This window comes from Pelodiscus sinensis, unplaced genomic scaffold (assembly GCF_049634645.1).
Source record: "Pelodiscus sinensis isolate JC-2024 unplaced genomic scaffold, ASM4963464v1 ctg240, whole genome shotgun sequence".
NCBI classification, from domain to species: domain Eukaryota; kingdom Metazoa; phylum Chordata; order Testudines; family Trionychidae; genus Pelodiscus; species Pelodiscus sinensis.
This window is the reverse complement of record NW_027466024.1, coordinates 1-16459: the sequence shown is the minus strand read 5'-3', so window position 1 is coordinate 16459 and position 16459 is coordinate 1. Positions and strand designations below refer to the sequence as shown.

The following is a 16459-nucleotide window of genomic DNA, read 5'->3' as shown; positions in this document are numbered from 1 at the left end:
AAATAATAAGAAGCCGACGTCGGACTTCTTCACCTCGGAGCGCGGCAGCCGCGCATATGGGCCCGGGAGTTAAAAATAAAGACAATGCGCATACATTAGCATCCCTAATGCACCACGCTCCCCATTTAATATGCAAATTCCCAGCCACGCTGCCGAACACCTTCTGTTCCGAGCGCATAAATTTGAATTGGCAATTAGAATAATCTTGTATAATTAATGAAAAGCGTCAATTTTAGCTCCTAAGTAATTTGATTAACATGTTGATAGGGCACTTACCGGGCTCTCTAAACCAGTGGGGCTGGGCGCCAGGGGACGCGGGAGCGGGGCGCCCGGGGAGGGGGAGCCTGGCCCCCCAGCTGATCTGGGCAAGGACGGGCTGCTGCGGGGCAGGAAGGCAGGGCGGGGCCGTGGAGAGTCGCTGGAAGGAGACAGGCCACCCCCATGCTGGAGGGAACGATGGGAAACCCGGGGGGGAAGGGGCCGCACTTTATCCGAAGGGGCCTTTCCGGGGCGCCGGGTGGACTTGGCCTTTTGTCCCGCTCTCCGCCAGCGGTTCCTGCTGCCCCCGGTTCACAGCGCGACGCCCTTCGCTGGGGCTTTGCCTCGCCTTGAGAGCGGGGGCGGCCCAGCTGGGGGTCCCTGCAGAGCTCCCTGCTCCCCCGGGCTTTGGTGCAGGTGGGGGCCAAGGTTTTCCATTCAAGTGCGGAAGAAATTTTGTTGTGTGCACGGAAGCATGTGTGGATGTGCACCACCAGGAGAAACAGGCTGCTGGCTGCTGCTGGCTGGGGGCGCTCTGCCAATCCGTGGGGCAGCACCGGAATCTCTCCTGGGTGGCTGCCCCAGTGCCTGGCTTCCACACAACGCTGGGCGGCGTGCAGGGGGAAGGAGGAACAGGCTCCCCAGCTTCCCCTAGGCAGTGACTCAGACACCCCAGAGGGGCCAGTGGCCAGAGGAGGCCCAGAGCCCTATTGTGTGAGGTTGAGGGCGGGGCCAGGCCCTTAGCCATGGAGCTTAGGGGCTGGAGCCGGGTGCAGGGGAGGGGGCTACGATTGGACACAGGGAGAGAGACCTTCCTGAAGCCCAAGCACTTGCCCTCTGGTTGCCTTGGAAATCCCGTGGGGCCCTAAGTCGGTGGGGGAGTCATAGTTGGGCACCTGGCTGACAGGGGAGTCACAGCCGGGTTCTTGGCCGACAGGGGAGTCTCAGTTCTTTTCTAACCCTGTTAAAGTCCTGTTCTTCACAACATCCCCTGGCAAGGAGTTCCACAGGTTGACTGTGCACTGCATGAAGGAAACCTTCCTTTTGATTGTTTTAAACCTAGTACCTCTTCATTTCCTTTGGTGGCCCCTCGTTCATGTGTTAAGGGAACAAGTAAATAACTTTTCCTTATTCACGTTCTCCACTCCAGCCATGATTTTATAGACCTGGCCCTGATCTGTGGAACTCCTTGCCACTACAGAGAAGAGGCCACAACCCATAAACGACCCACATGGCTCATTCCTTCACTAAGTCCTTCATGCACGGACCCGTCCCCCACCCACGCCCCCAAGGAACTCGGGAGGGAGATGCTGTTCTCCCTCGTGGTTCGAGGGCGCGGGGGGGGCGGTCAGAGTTGCCGCGCAGAGCCGGGCAGCTGCCAGCTCTGCAGAGGGGGAAGCTACGGCCCGACGGGAGGAGACAGGCGCGACTGTAACGCAAGGGGCAGGGACCACGCAAGGCGCGGGGCGATGGCCCAGCCCAGCCGGCCAGGCCTCCCTCGAGGACAAAGCTGGCCCAGAGCCAGAGCAGAAGGGACCTCAGGAGTCAGGGCGCCCAGCCCCCTGCCCAAGGCAGGACCAGCCCAACTCCATCACCCCAGCCAGGGCTTGGTCCAGCCGGGACTGAAACCTTCTAGGGATGGAGAATCCCCCCCTCCCTAGGGAACCAGCCCAGCGCTTCCCCCCCCTGCCTAATGTCCAACCTGGACCTCCCCCCCTGCAACTTGAGCCCATTGCTCCTCGTTCTGCATCCGCCCCCCTGAGAACAGCCTCTCGCCAGCCTCTTGGGGACCCCCCTGCAGGGAGCTGCCGGCTGCTCTCAAATCCCCCCTCACTCTTCCCTTCTGCAGACGGAACAAGCCCCAGTCCCTCAGCCCCCCCCTCGTAGGTCGTGCTCTCCAGCCCCCTTTCATCGCCCCCCCGGCCCCTCTCCAGTGCGCCCACGTCCTTCCTGTGGGGGGGGGCCTGGACCCTTCCTGTAGGGGGGGGGCCCTCCGGCCCCTGCAGCGTTCCTCAGCTGGGCCCGGCCCGGGACCGCTCCCCCCTCCGCATGGGGCACAGCACCCGGCCAGCGCGGGCCGGCCTGGCTCTGCCCTCCCGCTCTCCGGCCAGGAGCGGGCCAGTGTCCCGGGGGCGGGCACCTCCTGGCACGGAGCCCCCGCCCCAGCTACCGCGGGCCCGGCTCCTTGACTCCTCCCCAGAGCGCGCGCCTTCCGGCGGGTCCTGCAGGCAGGAGGCTGTGAGCAGCAGAGCCCCGATTCCCCAGCCAGCCCCCCCGCTGCCCGGCCCGGCCTGCCCCCAGAACCAGGCAGGACGGGCTCCGTGGGCCGCGCCGGGGGCTAGGACACTCCTCCGCTGGCAGCAAGGCGGGGCCCTGGGCTCGCACCCCATCGCTCTTACCCGGGGGCTCCCCTGGAGCGGCCTGCACCCCCTCCCGGCAGCAGAGAGGGACAGACAAACAGGGCTGTGTAGGGACAGGGGGCCGGCGCGCCCTGCCCCCGGCATGCTGCCCGCACTGGGGCCAGAGGGGCGCGAAGGGCCGTGGCACACAATGGCCTGCCACGGGCCGGGAGGGGTTTGAGTCTTTCCCCGTCAGGGCCTTTGCTCTCCGGCCTCAACCACACATGGCACAGGCACCGAGGCACACAAAGCCCAGGGGGGCTCTTCCCCCTCCCAGCGCCCAGCACACAGGCAGGAACACGCCGGGCATTGGGACAGTGCACACGCACACTAACACATGTGCTCACAACTGCCCACACACGCTAGCACACACACTAAAACGTGTGCTCACAACTGCCCCCCACACGCTAGCACACACACTACCACGTGTGCTCACAACCGCCAAGACACACACATGCTAGCATACAGACTGGGGGTCTGTCTACACTACCCCCTAGTTCCAACTAGCGGGGTAATGTAGTCATACGCAGTTGCAAATGAAGCCTGGGATTTGAATTTCCCGGGCTTAATTTGCATGAAGCCGGGCGCCGCCATTTTTAAATGCCGGCTAGTTCGGACTGTGTGCCCGCGGCTACACGCGGCTACACGCGGCTACACGCGGCTACACGCGGCACGGACTAGCTAGTTCGGACTAGCCTTCCTATCCGAACTAGCTGCACGCCTCGTTCCACGACGGGGAAGTGCTGTAACAGCGACAGGCTGACGCCCTCGGACAGACCAAGGACCGGGCAGCCTGGGGCCGTGCGGCTGGAAGGGAGCCAGGCGGGCAGTGGCCAAGGTGCCTGTCCAACTCCACTGGGCGCTGCAAGGCCCAGCCCCAGGTGCCCGGGCTCCTCTGTGGGGCAGAGGCGAGAGACCAGAGGGGAGCCCCCGGTTGCCCCCCGACTGGCAGGAGCGACGGGGAGGGGTGTTCTCCTCACCCGGTCGCCTCTTCCGCCAGGGCACCCGGCACAGTGGGCACGGGCTGGACGCACCCTCGGTCTGACCCCATGTGACCGGTTGGTACCACCCCCAACACACACGGACAGAGTCACACGCGCTAACACACGCACATACACCCCAACACACACATACAGAGTCACACACGCTAACACACGCACATACACCCCAACACACACATACAGAGTCACACACGCTAACACACGCACATACACCCCAACACACACATACAGAGTCACACACGCTAACACACGCACATACACCCCAACACACATGTACAGAGTCACACACGCTAACACAGGCACATACACCCCAACACACACGTACAGAGTCACACGCGCTAACACACGCACATACACCCCAACACACACGTACAGAGTCACACGCGCTAACACACGCACATAACCCCAACACACACATACAGTCACACGCGCTAACACACGCACATACACCCCAACACACACGTACAGAGTCACGCGCGCTAACACACGCACATAACCCCAACACACACGTACAGAGTCACACGCACTGACACACGCACATACACCCCAACACACACGTACAGAGTCACACGCGCTAACACACGCACATACACCCCAACACACACGTAGAGTCACACGCGCTAACACACGCACATACACCCCAACACACACGTACAGAGTCACACGCGCTAACACACGCACATACACCCCAACACACACGTACAGACTCACACGCGCTAACACACGCACATACACCCCGACACACACGGACAGAGTCACACGCGCTAACACACGCACATACACCCTGACACACAGACAGATTCACACGCATTACCACACGCACATACACCCCGATACACAGGCAGATTCACACACATTAACACACACACATGCAGCCTGACACACACGGACAGGCTCACACACGCTAACACAGTGCATACATAGTGCAGACGATACTAAACTGTTCAAGATAGTCAAGACAGAAGCAGACTGTGAGGGACTCCAAGAAGATCTCACCAAACTGAGTGATTGGGCAACAAAATGGCAAATGAAATGTAACGTGGATAAGTGTAAAGTAATGCACATCGGGAAAAATAACCCAACTATACGTACAGTATGATGGGGGCTAATCTGGCTACGACAAATCAGGAAAGATCTTGGAGTTATCGTGGACAGTTCTCTGAAAACGTCCACGCAGTGTGCAGCGGCGGTCAAAAAGGCAAATAGGATGTTAAGAATTACTAAAAAAGGGATAGAAAATAAGACGCAGAATATCTTACTGCCCCTGTATAAAACTATGGTATGCCCACGTCTTGAACACTGTGTACAGATGTGGTCTCCTCACCTCAAAGAAGATATTTTGGCCTTGGAAAGGGCTCAGAAAAGGGCAACTAAAATGATTAGGGGTTTGGAACGGGTCCCATATGAGGAGAGGTTAAAGCGACTGGGACATTTCAGTTTAGAGAAGAGGAGACTGAGGGGGGATATGATAGAGGTCTATAAAATCATGAGTGGTGTAGAGAGGGCCGATAAAGAAAAGTTATTTATTAGTTCCCATAATAGAAGAACTAGAGGACACCAAATGAAATTAACGGGGAGCAGGTTTAAAACTAATAAAAGAAAGTTCTTCTTCACACAGCGTGTAGTCAACCTGTGGAACTCCTTGCCAGAGGAGGCTGTGAAGGCTAGGACTAGAATAGAGTTTAAAGAGAAGCTAGATAATTTCATGGAGGTTAGGTCCATAAAAGGCTATTAGCCAGGGGATAAAATGGTGTCCTTGGCCTCTGTCTGTCAGAGGCTGGAGAGGGATGGCAGGAGACAAATCGCTTGATCATTGTCTTCGGTCCACCCCCTCTGGGGCACCCGGCACTGTCCACTGTTGACAGACAGGCTACTGCGCTAGATGGACCTTTGGTCTGACCCGGTACAGCCGTTCTTATGTACACCCCAACACACACGGAGAGGGTAACACATGTTAACACACGCACATACATCCGGACACACACGGAAAGGGACACGCACTAACACACACACATGCACCCATACCCTGACACCCATGGACAGGCTCACACATGCAAACGCACGCACTCACCTACGCCCCGACACGCACAGACAGGCTCCCACACGCTAACGCACGCACCCAGACACACTCGGACCCACACGCTACCAGACTACACGGGCCCTGCTCTGTCCTGATTGGCCAGGCACAGCCTGGCCTCGGCTTCCCCTGTTCCGATGGGACGGGTAGACGAGGCCCCAGTGCAGGAACTGGGGGGCCACTCCCCCCCCCCCCGGCCGCGTGGTGGCAGCTGCATGGCTCGGTCCTGGTGCCAAGGGACAGGGAGGGGTGATTTGCATATGCAATTAGCTAACGAGCTCCCTTCCCTTCGCCGCACATCTGGCTCCCTGCATCACACCTCGTCTCGCAGACTGGCAGCTGGCCCCCCCCCAGGCACCCTGGGCCATTGCCTGGCTCCCTCTCTGCCTGGCAGGCCCCCCCGACGTCTCCCCGCGGGGAGCCCTGGCCCCCGGGGCCGCGGCACGTTCCTTCGCGCCCTGCCATGGCCGCCTGCTGCCTCCGCCGGGCCAGGAGTCCTTCTCCCTGCACCCCACACTGCTGACGGGCACGGGCGCCCTGCCAATGTGGCTTCCCCGGCCCAGTGCCAGCCGGGCCACTCCCCGCCCCCTGCCACGGGGCACAGACCCAGCCTGCCGGGCCACTCCCCGCCCCCTGCCACGGGGCACAGACCCAGCCTGCCGGGCCACTCCCCGCCCCCTGCCACGGGGCACAGACCCAGCCTGCCGGGCCACTCCCCGCCCCCTGCCACGGGGCACAGACCCAGCCTGCCGGGCCACTCCCCGCCCCCTGCCACGGGGCACAGACCCAGCCTGCCGGGCCACTCCCCGCCCCCTGCCACGGGGCACAGACCCAGCCTGCCGGGCCACTCCCCGCCCCCTGCCACGGGGCCACAGACCCAGCCTGCCGGGCCACTCCCCGCCCCCTGCCACGGGGCCACAGACCCAGCCTGCTGGGCCACTCCCCGCCCCCTGCCACGGGGCACAGACCCAGCCTGCCGGGCCACTCCCCGCCCCCTGCCACGGGGCACAGACCCAGCCTGCTGGGCCACTCCCCGCCCCCTGCCACGGGGCCACAGACCCAGCCTGCCGGGCCACTCCCCGCCCCCTGCCACGGGGCCACAGACCCAGCCTGCCGGGCCACTCCCCGCCCCCTGCCACGGGGCACAGACCCAGCCTGCTGGGCCACTCCCCGCCCCCTGCCACGGGGCACAGACCCAGCCTGCCGGGCCACTCCCCGCCCCCTGCCACAGGGCACAGACCCAGCCAGCCGGCCTTCCCGGGCCACTCCCCGCCCCCTGCCACGGGGTCACAGACCCAGCCTGCCGGGCCACTCCCCGCCCCCTGCCACGGAGCACAGACCCAGCCTGCCGGGCCACTCCCCGCCCCCTGCCACGGGGCACAGACCCAGCCTGCCGGGCCACTCCCCGCCCCCTGCCACGGGGCACAGACCCAGCCTGCCGGGCCACTCCCCGCCCCCTGCCACGGGGCACAGACCCAGCCTGCCGGGCCACTCCCCGCCCCCTGCCACGGGGCACAGACCCAGCCTGCCGGGCCACTCCCCGCCCCCTGCCACGGGGCACAGACCCAGCCTGCCGGGCCACTCCCCGCCCCCTGCCACGGGGCCACAGACCCAGCCTGCTGGGCCACTCCCTGCCCCCTGCCACGGGGCCACAGACCCAGCCTGCTGGGCCACTCCCTGCCCCCTGCCACGGGGCACAGACCCAGCCTGCCGGGCCACTCCCCGCCCCCTGCCACGGAGCACAGACCCAGCCTGCTGGGCCACTCCCCGCCCCCTGCCACGGAGCACAGACCCAGCCTGCCGGGCCACTCCCCGCCCCCTGCCACGGGGCACAGACCCAGCCAGCCGGGCCACTCCCCGCCCCCTGCCACGGGGCCACAGACCCAGCCTGCCGGGCCACTCCCCGCCCCCTGCCACGGGGCACAGACCCAGCCTGTGTGCTCAGCGGGGGGCTGGTCATTGGACTCCGAGCCAGCCAAACCGCGTCTACCCACGGTTTCCAGAAAGATGCACCCGCGGGCAGAGGCCAACGGCGGGAAATTTCAGCCTGAACAAAGCGGGGGTGAGGTCAGGCAGCCGTAGCCACCGGCAGTTTCTGCGGCAGCCTCCGGGTGTCAGAGCAGGGCCTTTGGGGTTACACAGACGTGGCACATTGCAAGGCCCCCGACTCGCCGCTGGGGGCTCAGCCCAGGGCATCTCTGCCCCAGCAGCTGCGTGGCCCCGGGAATCGCAGCTGGCCACGGAGCCCTTCGCCCCTCCTCCCGCCGTGGCAGGGCCAAAAGGCAGTGGGGGGGGGAAGGGGAGCTGCAGCCACGCTCCTTGTGGGCAAGTCTCTGCCTGGCAAAACCTGCCTCTGCAACTGGCTCCTTCGCAGAGACCCAGGCGCACCCGGCGAGGCCCCGGCACGGCCCTGTGAGGCCCCGGCACGGCCCTGCGAGGCCCCGGCACGGCCCTGCGAGGCCCCGGCACGGCACGGCGAGGCCCCGGCACGGCCCGGCGAGGCCCCGGCACGGCACGGCGAGGCCCCGGCACGGCACGGCGAGGCCCCGGCACGGCACGGCGAGGCCCCGGCACGGCCCGGCGAGGCCCCGGCACGGCACGGCGAGGCCCCGGCACGGCACGGCGAGGCCCCGGCACGGCCCTGCGAGTGGACACGTGGCACGTCCCCTTGGTTACATGTGCGTGGCTGACGAGCACAGCTGTGTGCAAACAGCCTGGGCACCTGGGAAAGGGAGCTGTGGGGGTGTGGCACAGCCTGGGTGGGGAGGGGCGTTCGCACATGGGTGTGTGCCTGGCCTGGCGTGGCTGCACGTGGCGTGTCCGAGGGGCTGGCTGGACACCACGTCAATGTCACCCTCGCACGGGTGGATGCCCCGTGAGCGCGCCTGCTCTCCGCACGGTGAGCCCGGCAGCGTCCCGGCACGACGCTCGCGCACGTCCCCGTGGGGCTCGCGGCAGCAGCTGTGTGTTGTGTGTTATTTATCTGTTGTCGTTGCGGTGCAAGCGGCGGGCTGGCGGCAAATGTCACTTCCGCCATCTGCCGCGTCTGGCTGCCTGGCTGCCGCGCAGGGGGCGGAGTGGGAGCGGCAGGCAGGGAGCCCGCGGGCAGGAAAGCAGCCGGGACGGCTGGCTCCCACGCGCTGCGGAGGGGGCTCCGGGCAGGCGACGAGACCAAGGCCTCAGCAGCCAAACCTGCCCCGGGAAACCCCTTGGGAGGGAGCCACGAGCCGGGGCCGGAGCCAGCAGAGGCCCCGAGGGCCTTGGCGCACCCCAAGCCTGCTCCCCTCCCGCCTCTGACTCCCGGGGCCCAGCGCCCCGACAGGCCCCTCGAGCCGCGACCCCCAGTGGCACCGGTCCGGGCAGGAGCCGGGGGAGCCGGGCGACGCACAAGGCGCTGCCCAATTCGCGGTGGCCGCGGCGGGGAGGACGCGAGTCTGGCCCGCTGGCACGGGGGGGGGGGCCTCCCTCGTTTGCCCAACGTACAGACCCGCTTTAGGCCCCGATCCGGGGCACACGCTGGGGCAGGAACCCAGGGCTGGCGCTGCCGAGGGCGGCACTCGCTCCCCAGATCCCCAAGGGGCCCCCGCCCCCTGCCCCTCCCAGACCTGTGGGGCCCCAAGGAGCCGGCGACTCGGGGGGCTCTGAGGGGGGAATTCACACCCCACCCTGCTCCCGGGAGGCAGGGTCGCATGGGCCAGACGGCAAACGCTCCCTGCTGCTCTTTGGCCCTTCCTGTGACCCTGGCCTGCCCCCCAGCTCTGCCCTGCCCCCCGACAAGCCAGGCCTGGGGATTTTCGGGGGCCCGTCTGTCTCCTTGGCCTTGCTGAAAGCACCAACCCCCGGGGCACTTGTCTCACACAGGGCCAGCGTGCAGCCCCGGCCCCCGGCGGCAGAGGGCAGGGGGTTGGCGCAGGGGTGCGCTGCCGGAAGCCCCTGCCCATGGCTCGTGGCCCGGGTGGGCCCGTTGGCGCAGCAGGGAAAGGCCCCCGGCAGCAAGGCGGCAGGCCGGGGATGGCTCTTCCCCAGGAGAACGAGCCGGGAGAGCCATGGGCCCAGCGGAGACACGGGGGCGGGGGGGCGCAGAACTGACCCCTCCCCACACTTCACACGCCCTGGAGCCCCAGCCATAGTCACAAGGCGACAGTCCCCCGGGGCCGAGCCCGAGCGCTGGCACAATGCCCACGCCGGAGGCACTGACCAGCAACAGCAGGGCCGGAACTCGGCTTCTCCTGCCGCTGCAGCAGACGGAGAATCGCTGCTAGAGCAGTACAGGGCCTATGACACACAGCGCAACAGTTCTGATTCCCTCCAGCAGAGCACAGTCACACACAGAGTCCAGCCCACGACCTGTCTGACAGCAGCCAGCCCAAGAAACCCCACAACTGGGTGATTATGGACTCGCCTCCCAGGTCCGGAGCTGAGGGGTGGGTCATGGCCAGAGCTGGCAGGAGTCACCCCCCCCGTCTCCCGCCGAGGGGCCTTGCCCCGCTCCACGCCCCACCGCCCCCAGCGCGTGACCCGCAGTTCAACCCCTCCACACACCCCGGCAGGGCGACTCTCACCAGCCGTGCTGGGCCCATGACACACAGCGGGGCAGCTCTGTGCGCACCCAGCAGAGGGCAGCGGCGACCCAGGGACCCCGGCTCAGCCGCAGGCGCTTACAAAGCCCAAGAGCTCCGGGACCAGCTGCTCGTTTCCATGGCAACGCGCGGGTCCTCAGCCAGCTCCCCCTCCCCTCCCGGGGGGGCTGGTGCATGGGGCAGGGAGCCCCACAGGCCCCTTTGGAAAGCCCCATGGCAGAGGCCCTGCTGCCCCAGCAGGGTGCGAACCCTCGGCCCGGGTCTGCCTCGCAACAGGCAGAGCAGCTCCATCGGCAGGGGCCGCAGTCCCGCGGCCGGGGGTCCTGGGGATGGCGGGGGACATTGGGGGGGTCCTGTGGCCGGGGGCGCTGGGGGGGTCCCGTGGCTGGGGCACTTGGGGTAGAGGGGGTCCTGTGGTTGGGGCACTGGGGGGGGGGCCCGTGGCCGGGGGTTCTGGGGGGGTCCCGTGGCCGGGGACGCTGGAGGGGGTCCCGTGGCGGGGGACATTGGGGGGGTCCCGTGGCCGGGGGCGCTGGGGGGGTCCCGTGGCTGGGGCACTTGGGGTAGAGGGGGTCCTGTGGTTGGGGCACTGGGGGGGGTCCCGTGGCCGGGGGTTCTGGGGGGGTCCCGTGGCCGGGAGTTCTGGGGGGGTCCCGTGGCTGGGGATGCTGGAGGGGGTCCCGTGGCTGAGGGCACTGGGGGGGGGTCCCCTGACCGGGGGCGCTGGGGGGGTCCCGTGGCTGGGGCACTTGGGGTGGGGGGGGTCCTGTGGTTGGGGCACTGGGGGGGGGTCCCGTGGCCGGGGGTTCTGGGGGGGTCCCATGGCCGGGGGCGCTGGAGGGGGTCCCCTGGCCGGGGGCATTGGGAGGGGTCCCCTGACCGGGGGCGCTGGGGGGGTCCCGTGGCTGGGGGCATTGGGGGGGGTCCCCTGACCGGGGGCGCTGGGGGGGTCCCGTGGCTGGGGGCATTGGGGGGGGTCCCCTGACCGGGGGCGCTGGGGGGGTCCCGTGGCTGGGGCACTTGGGGTGGGGGGGTCCCATGGTTGGGGCACTGGGGGGGGTCCCGTGGCCGGGGGTTCTGGGGGGGTCCCATGGCCGGGGGCGCTGGAGGGGGTCCCCTGACCGGGGGCGCTGGGGGGGTCCCGTGGCTGGGGCACTTGGGGTGGGGGGGGTCCCATGGTTGGGGCACTGGGGGGGGTCCCGTGGCCGGGGGCGCTGGAGGGGGTCCCCTGGCCGGGGGCATTGGGAGGGGTCCCCTGACCGGGGGCGCTGGGGGGTCCCGTGGCACGTGGGGCCGAGAGGGCCGGGGCGTCGGCGGGGCCCCTCACCTGTCGATGATGACGGGGTCGGACGGGGTCTCGTTGCGGTTCCCACAGCTCTTCTTGTCACAGCAGCGGCTGGGCCGGGCGGGGGAGAGACAAGAGCTGGGGTGAGGGGGGAACACCTGGCCCCCCACGCCCGGGCTGCCCTGAGCGCCCGCCACTCCCCTCCTGCGGGGGGCAATGGTACAGGGCAGCCAGGCTGAGAACCCCGCAGGCCCCCCCCGCCCCACGCTGCCCCCAGCCCTTCCCCTCCCCCGACACCTCCATAGAGGCCCCCCCAGACCAGCCCTGCCCCCAGAGCCGCAGCCAGGGCCTGTGGGGATCCAGCCTGGGGCAGCAGCCAGACCCAAGACCCATGGGGAAGCCCCAGAGAGCCGGCTGCTGCCTGGGGGTCCCGGCCCTTCCTGAGCCTGGGGGGCCGGGAGCACGGTTCCTGGGGGGTCATCTGTCATGGCCCCGTCACGTTACTGGATTCTGAGGGGAGCAGGCAGGTCACTGCTGCACCCATGGGGGGGCACAAAGGGGCCATGTGAGGGGTCAAGCGAAAGCCTCTCTTCTGCTGGCTCTGTGCGTGCTCCTCGCGCGACTGTAACGTCGGAGACGCTGTGAGCACGGACTCTGCGGATCCGACTATTCCCTGCGGGGCTGAGCAACGGGCGAGGGAGCTCGGCCTAGGGACAACGGCCCTTCATAGCCCAGGGACACCCCTCCAGAACGGGGACCGATACCTAGGGGCTGCCAGCAGGGGACACAGGGACAGGCCACGGGCCAGGTGACCTGCTGCAGCCAAGAAGAGACCCGGAAGGAGGGATACAGGGGCCATGTGGCCGACTCCATTTGGTGCTCAGCTCAGCCCTTCATCCCAGACGCGGCCTCGCAGGGAATCACCAGCCGGGAAGACCTGTGAACCCATCCTGGCATAGGATGTGCACCAAGGACTTTTAACCCAGCAGCTGCAACATCTCTGCTAGAGCCTGCACTGAGGACTGGGAGATTCGGTGCATGTAACGTAGGATCCTTTAACAGCCTCACTCTCAGGCTTTTCTTTCTCGTAGCAATAACCCTTTAGATGTTCGATGCTACAGGATTGGCCCAGCGTGATTTGTGGGTAAGGTCCAGAGGGTAAATTGACCAGGGATCTGTGGCTGGTTTCTTGGAACTGGACAGGACTTGTTCGGGGTAGGTGGGTTTGGGTGCTAGGACCCCCCACCCGTCTGTTAGTCCTGGGGCTGTTTGGGGCCCGGATATTGCTGGGGTGCCGGAGGGGTTTTGCTCGTGAGGCTTCAGGCAGGCAGCTGAAGCGCTCTGTGGGACTGGTGTGTGGCCTGTTTGGGGAGGTCACCAGTCTGGGGCTGTAAGGAGCCCCAAATCTGAGCAATTCGCCCTGAGCGGACGCCCTCAGCGGTGCCCAGACCCGGCCCGGCCCGTCACACCCCCCGGCTTGGAGCTGGGGGTTAATCACAGGGGGGCAAAGCTGCAGGACTGGCCCAGCAAGCCAGCCCCTGCCTGCCCACCCAAGGAAGGGGCCCCGGGGTGTCGTTGGCTGGGGACAGGGGACCCCACGGAGCCCTGGGGGGCAGGGAGCCAGCCAGGCCCAGCACGCGGCCGGGAGCTTGGGCGACCCGGCTCCTCCCCGACCTGGGGCAAAACGCCACTCGGGCGTCTGGGGGCTCAGACCCCTGGCCCCTCTAGCTAAACGCCCCCGTCCTGGGCACGTGGGGGGGGGGTCGCTGCTCACCGGGGGGTCGGAACCACTGCCCTGTGGGGGGCTCTGCCCCCCATCTCCCAGCCTGGCCCCACTGCAGCCACAGGCAGCGCTGCCCCCCATCTCCCAGCCCGGCCCCACTGCAGCCACAGGCAGCTCTGCCCCCCATCTCCCAGCCCGGCCCCACTGCAGCCACGGGCAGCGCTGCCCCCCATCTCCCAGCCTGGCCCCACTGCAGCCACAGGCAGCGCTGCCCCCCATCTCCCAGCCTGGCCCCACTGCAGCCACGGGCAGCGCTGCCCCCCATCACCCAGCCCGGCCCCACTGCAGCCACAGGCAGCGCTGCCCCCCATCTCCCAGCCCGGCCCCACTGCAGCCACAGGCAGCTCTGCCCCCCATCTCCCAGCCCGGCCCCACTGCAGCCACGGGCAGCTCTGCCCCCCATCTCCCAGCCCGGCCCCACTGCAGCCACAGGCAGCTCTGCCCCCCATCTCCCAGCCCGGCCCCACTGCAGCCACGGGCAGCGCTGCCCCCCATCTCCCAGCCTGGCCCCACTGCAGCCACAGGCAGCGCTGCCCCCCATCTCCCAGCCTGGCCCCACTGCAGCCACGGGCAGCGCTGCCCCCCATCACCCAGCCCGGCCCCACTGCAGCCACAGGCAGCGCTGCCCCCCATCTCCCAGCCCGGCCCCACTGCAGCCACAGGCAGCTCTGCCCCCCATCTCCCAGCCCGGCCCCACTGCAGCCACGGGCAGCTCTGCCCCCCATCTCCCAGCCTGGCCCCACTGCAGCCACAGGCAGCGCTGCCCCCCATCTCCCAGCCTGGCCCCACTGCAGCCACGGGCAGCGCTGCCCCCCATCTCCCAGCCTGGCCCCACTGCAGCCACAGGCAGCGCTGCCCCCCATCTCCCAGCCTGGCCCCACTGCAGCCACGGGCAGCGCTGCCCCCCATCTCCCAGCCTGGCCCCACTGCAGCTGGAGCCCCAGGCAGGGCGGGCGGAGGGCTGCCCCACGAGGGGGCCCAGGGGCTCGGTGGCACACAAAGCCGGGGGGGTGAGCAGCCCCCCGCCCCCGTCCCCTGGGCCCCGGGCTCATTAGCGAGGCTCCTGGAGATCAATTAGCCGGGACGGTGGCGCTGACGCAGCCGCTAATTCCCACAAACACCGCGCCAGCGGCGTAAACACGGCGGCGGTAATGGGGCACCAGGGACCAGCTGGGGGAGGGACGCTCCCGGCCCCGTGGCCCCCCCGCCGTGTGCCGCTGCCCGGGCCCTCGGCCCCCAGCACCCAGCCCGGCTCGGCTGCCCCCACCCCGGGTGCCTGGCCTGGGCGGCCGTGGGGCTCAGTGCCGGGGTGGGCGCCGGGGGGTCTGGCTCCCTGCAGTCGGCCGTGCCCAGGGGCGAGCCCTGCAGCGGGGGGCTGGGGACATGGGCCTTGGGCAGGGTGGGGGGTTGGGCAGGGCCCAGGGATACAGGGGGCTGGGCAGGGTGGGAGCTGGGGACACAGGGGGCCCTGGGCAGTACGGGGGCCGGGGATGCGGGCGGGGGGCATGGGACACAGGGGGCCCTGGGCAGGGCTGGGGATGTGGGCAGGGGGCCGGGGGCCCTGGGCAGGGTGGGGCCCGGGGACACAGGAGGCCCTGGGCAGTACGGGGGCCGGGGATGCGGGCGGGGGGCATGGGACACAGGGGGCCCCGGGCAGGACGGGGGCCGGGGATGCGGGCGGGGGGCATGGGACACAGGGGGCCCCGGGCAGGACGGGGGCTGGGGACACAGGGGGCCCTGGGCAGGGTGGGGGCTGGGGACACAGGGGGCCCTGGGCAGGGCGGGGGCCGGGGACACAGGGGGCCCTGGGCAGTACGGGGGCCGGGGACGTGGGCAGGGGGCCCTGGGCAGGGCGGGGGCCGGGGATGCGGGCGGGGGGCCCTGGGCAGGGCGGGGGCCGGGGACACAGGGGGCCGGGGATGCGGGCGGGGGCCGGGGACACAGGGGGCCGGGGATGCGGGCGGGGGCCGGGGACACACCCGGCTGGAGGGGGACCCGCCCACAGACTCGCGCCCCCGGCTGAGCCCCCCACCCACCTGCACATGATCTCGTGGGTCAGCAGCACGCGGCACATCTCCGGGTTCTTGTCCTGCCCCTCGTAGATGATGGCCTGGAGGGAGAGCAGGGCTGAGGGGAGCCCCGCGACAGAGCTGCCCGGTAGGGGGGCCAGCCCAGCCCAGCCCCCACCCACAGGCCCTCCCCCGGCTGGTTGGGGAACGGGGGGCCAGGGGAGGGGGCGTCCTTAGGAAAGCCGGGCTGGGGGCAGGGCTGGACAGAGCGGGATTGGGGGGCGGGGTGGGGGCGGGGCTGGACAGAGTGGGATGGGGGGGCAGGGTGGGGGCGGGGCGGGACAGAGCGGGATCGGGGGGCAGGGTGGGGGCGGGGCTGGGAGTGGATGGGCTGGGTGCAGGAGGGCGGGACAGGTCGGGGGCAGGGCTGGGAGGGGGCAGGCTGGACGGGGCGGGATCAGGGGGGCAGGGCTGGGAGGGGCGGGATCAGGGGGGCAGGGCTGGGAGGGGGCAGGGCTGGATAGGGCCGGATCAGGGGGGCGGGCTGGACGGGGTGGGTGCAGGGGGGCAGAGCCGGAGAAGGCCGAGAGCCAGGCCAGGGCTGGGTGGCACCGCGGAGGCACCGGACTTGCTGAGATCGGTGACGGGGTCCGAGCCCCCAGCCTGCCCCCCCCCCGAGCTGTCCCTGCCCCCCCCCCCGTTCCCCCCCAGGCCGGTACCTGCTTGGACATGGAGTCAATGAGCCGCACGTAGACGTCCTGCTCCGTCCGCAGCCCTGTGGGGCGAGAAGAGACTTTCTCACCCCGCCTGTGCAGCCCCACAGACCCCCAGCACCACCTGCCCTGCCCCACACTGCCGGCCCTGCCCCTGACCGCCCTCTGCCCTGCCCTGCCCCACACTGCCGGCCCTGCCCCCCTGACAGCCCTGCCCCGCCCCACACTGCCGGCCCTGCCCCCTGACCGCCCTGCCCTGCCCCACACTGCCGGCCATGCCCGCTGACAGCCCTGCCCCGCCCCACACTGCCGGCCCTGCCCCTGACAGCCCTGCCCCACACTGCCGGCCCTGCC

The 16459-nt window shown here is 68.7% G+C and overlaps 1 protein-coding gene across 1 annotated transcript in view; it reads right to left on the bottom strand.

Moving 5' to 3' along the window:
* The window catches only part of LOC142825986 (transcription factor COE1-like), a 34260-nt gene extending 18006 nt beyond the window's left edge, over positions 1-16254 (bottom strand). Inside the window, exons 1-3 of the mRNA XM_075918373.1 lie at positions 16112-16254; positions 15420-15493; positions 11643-11711 (exon numbers count right to left, since the gene is read on the bottom strand). Coding sequence (XP_075774488.1) covers positions 11643-11711; positions 15420-15493; positions 16112-16123 — 155 coding nt within the window. The 5' untranslated portion in view covers positions 16124-16254. The remainder of the gene's footprint in view (positions 1-11642; positions 11712-15419; positions 15494-16111) is intronic.
* Between the last annotated feature and the right edge of the window lie 205 nt (positions 16255-16459).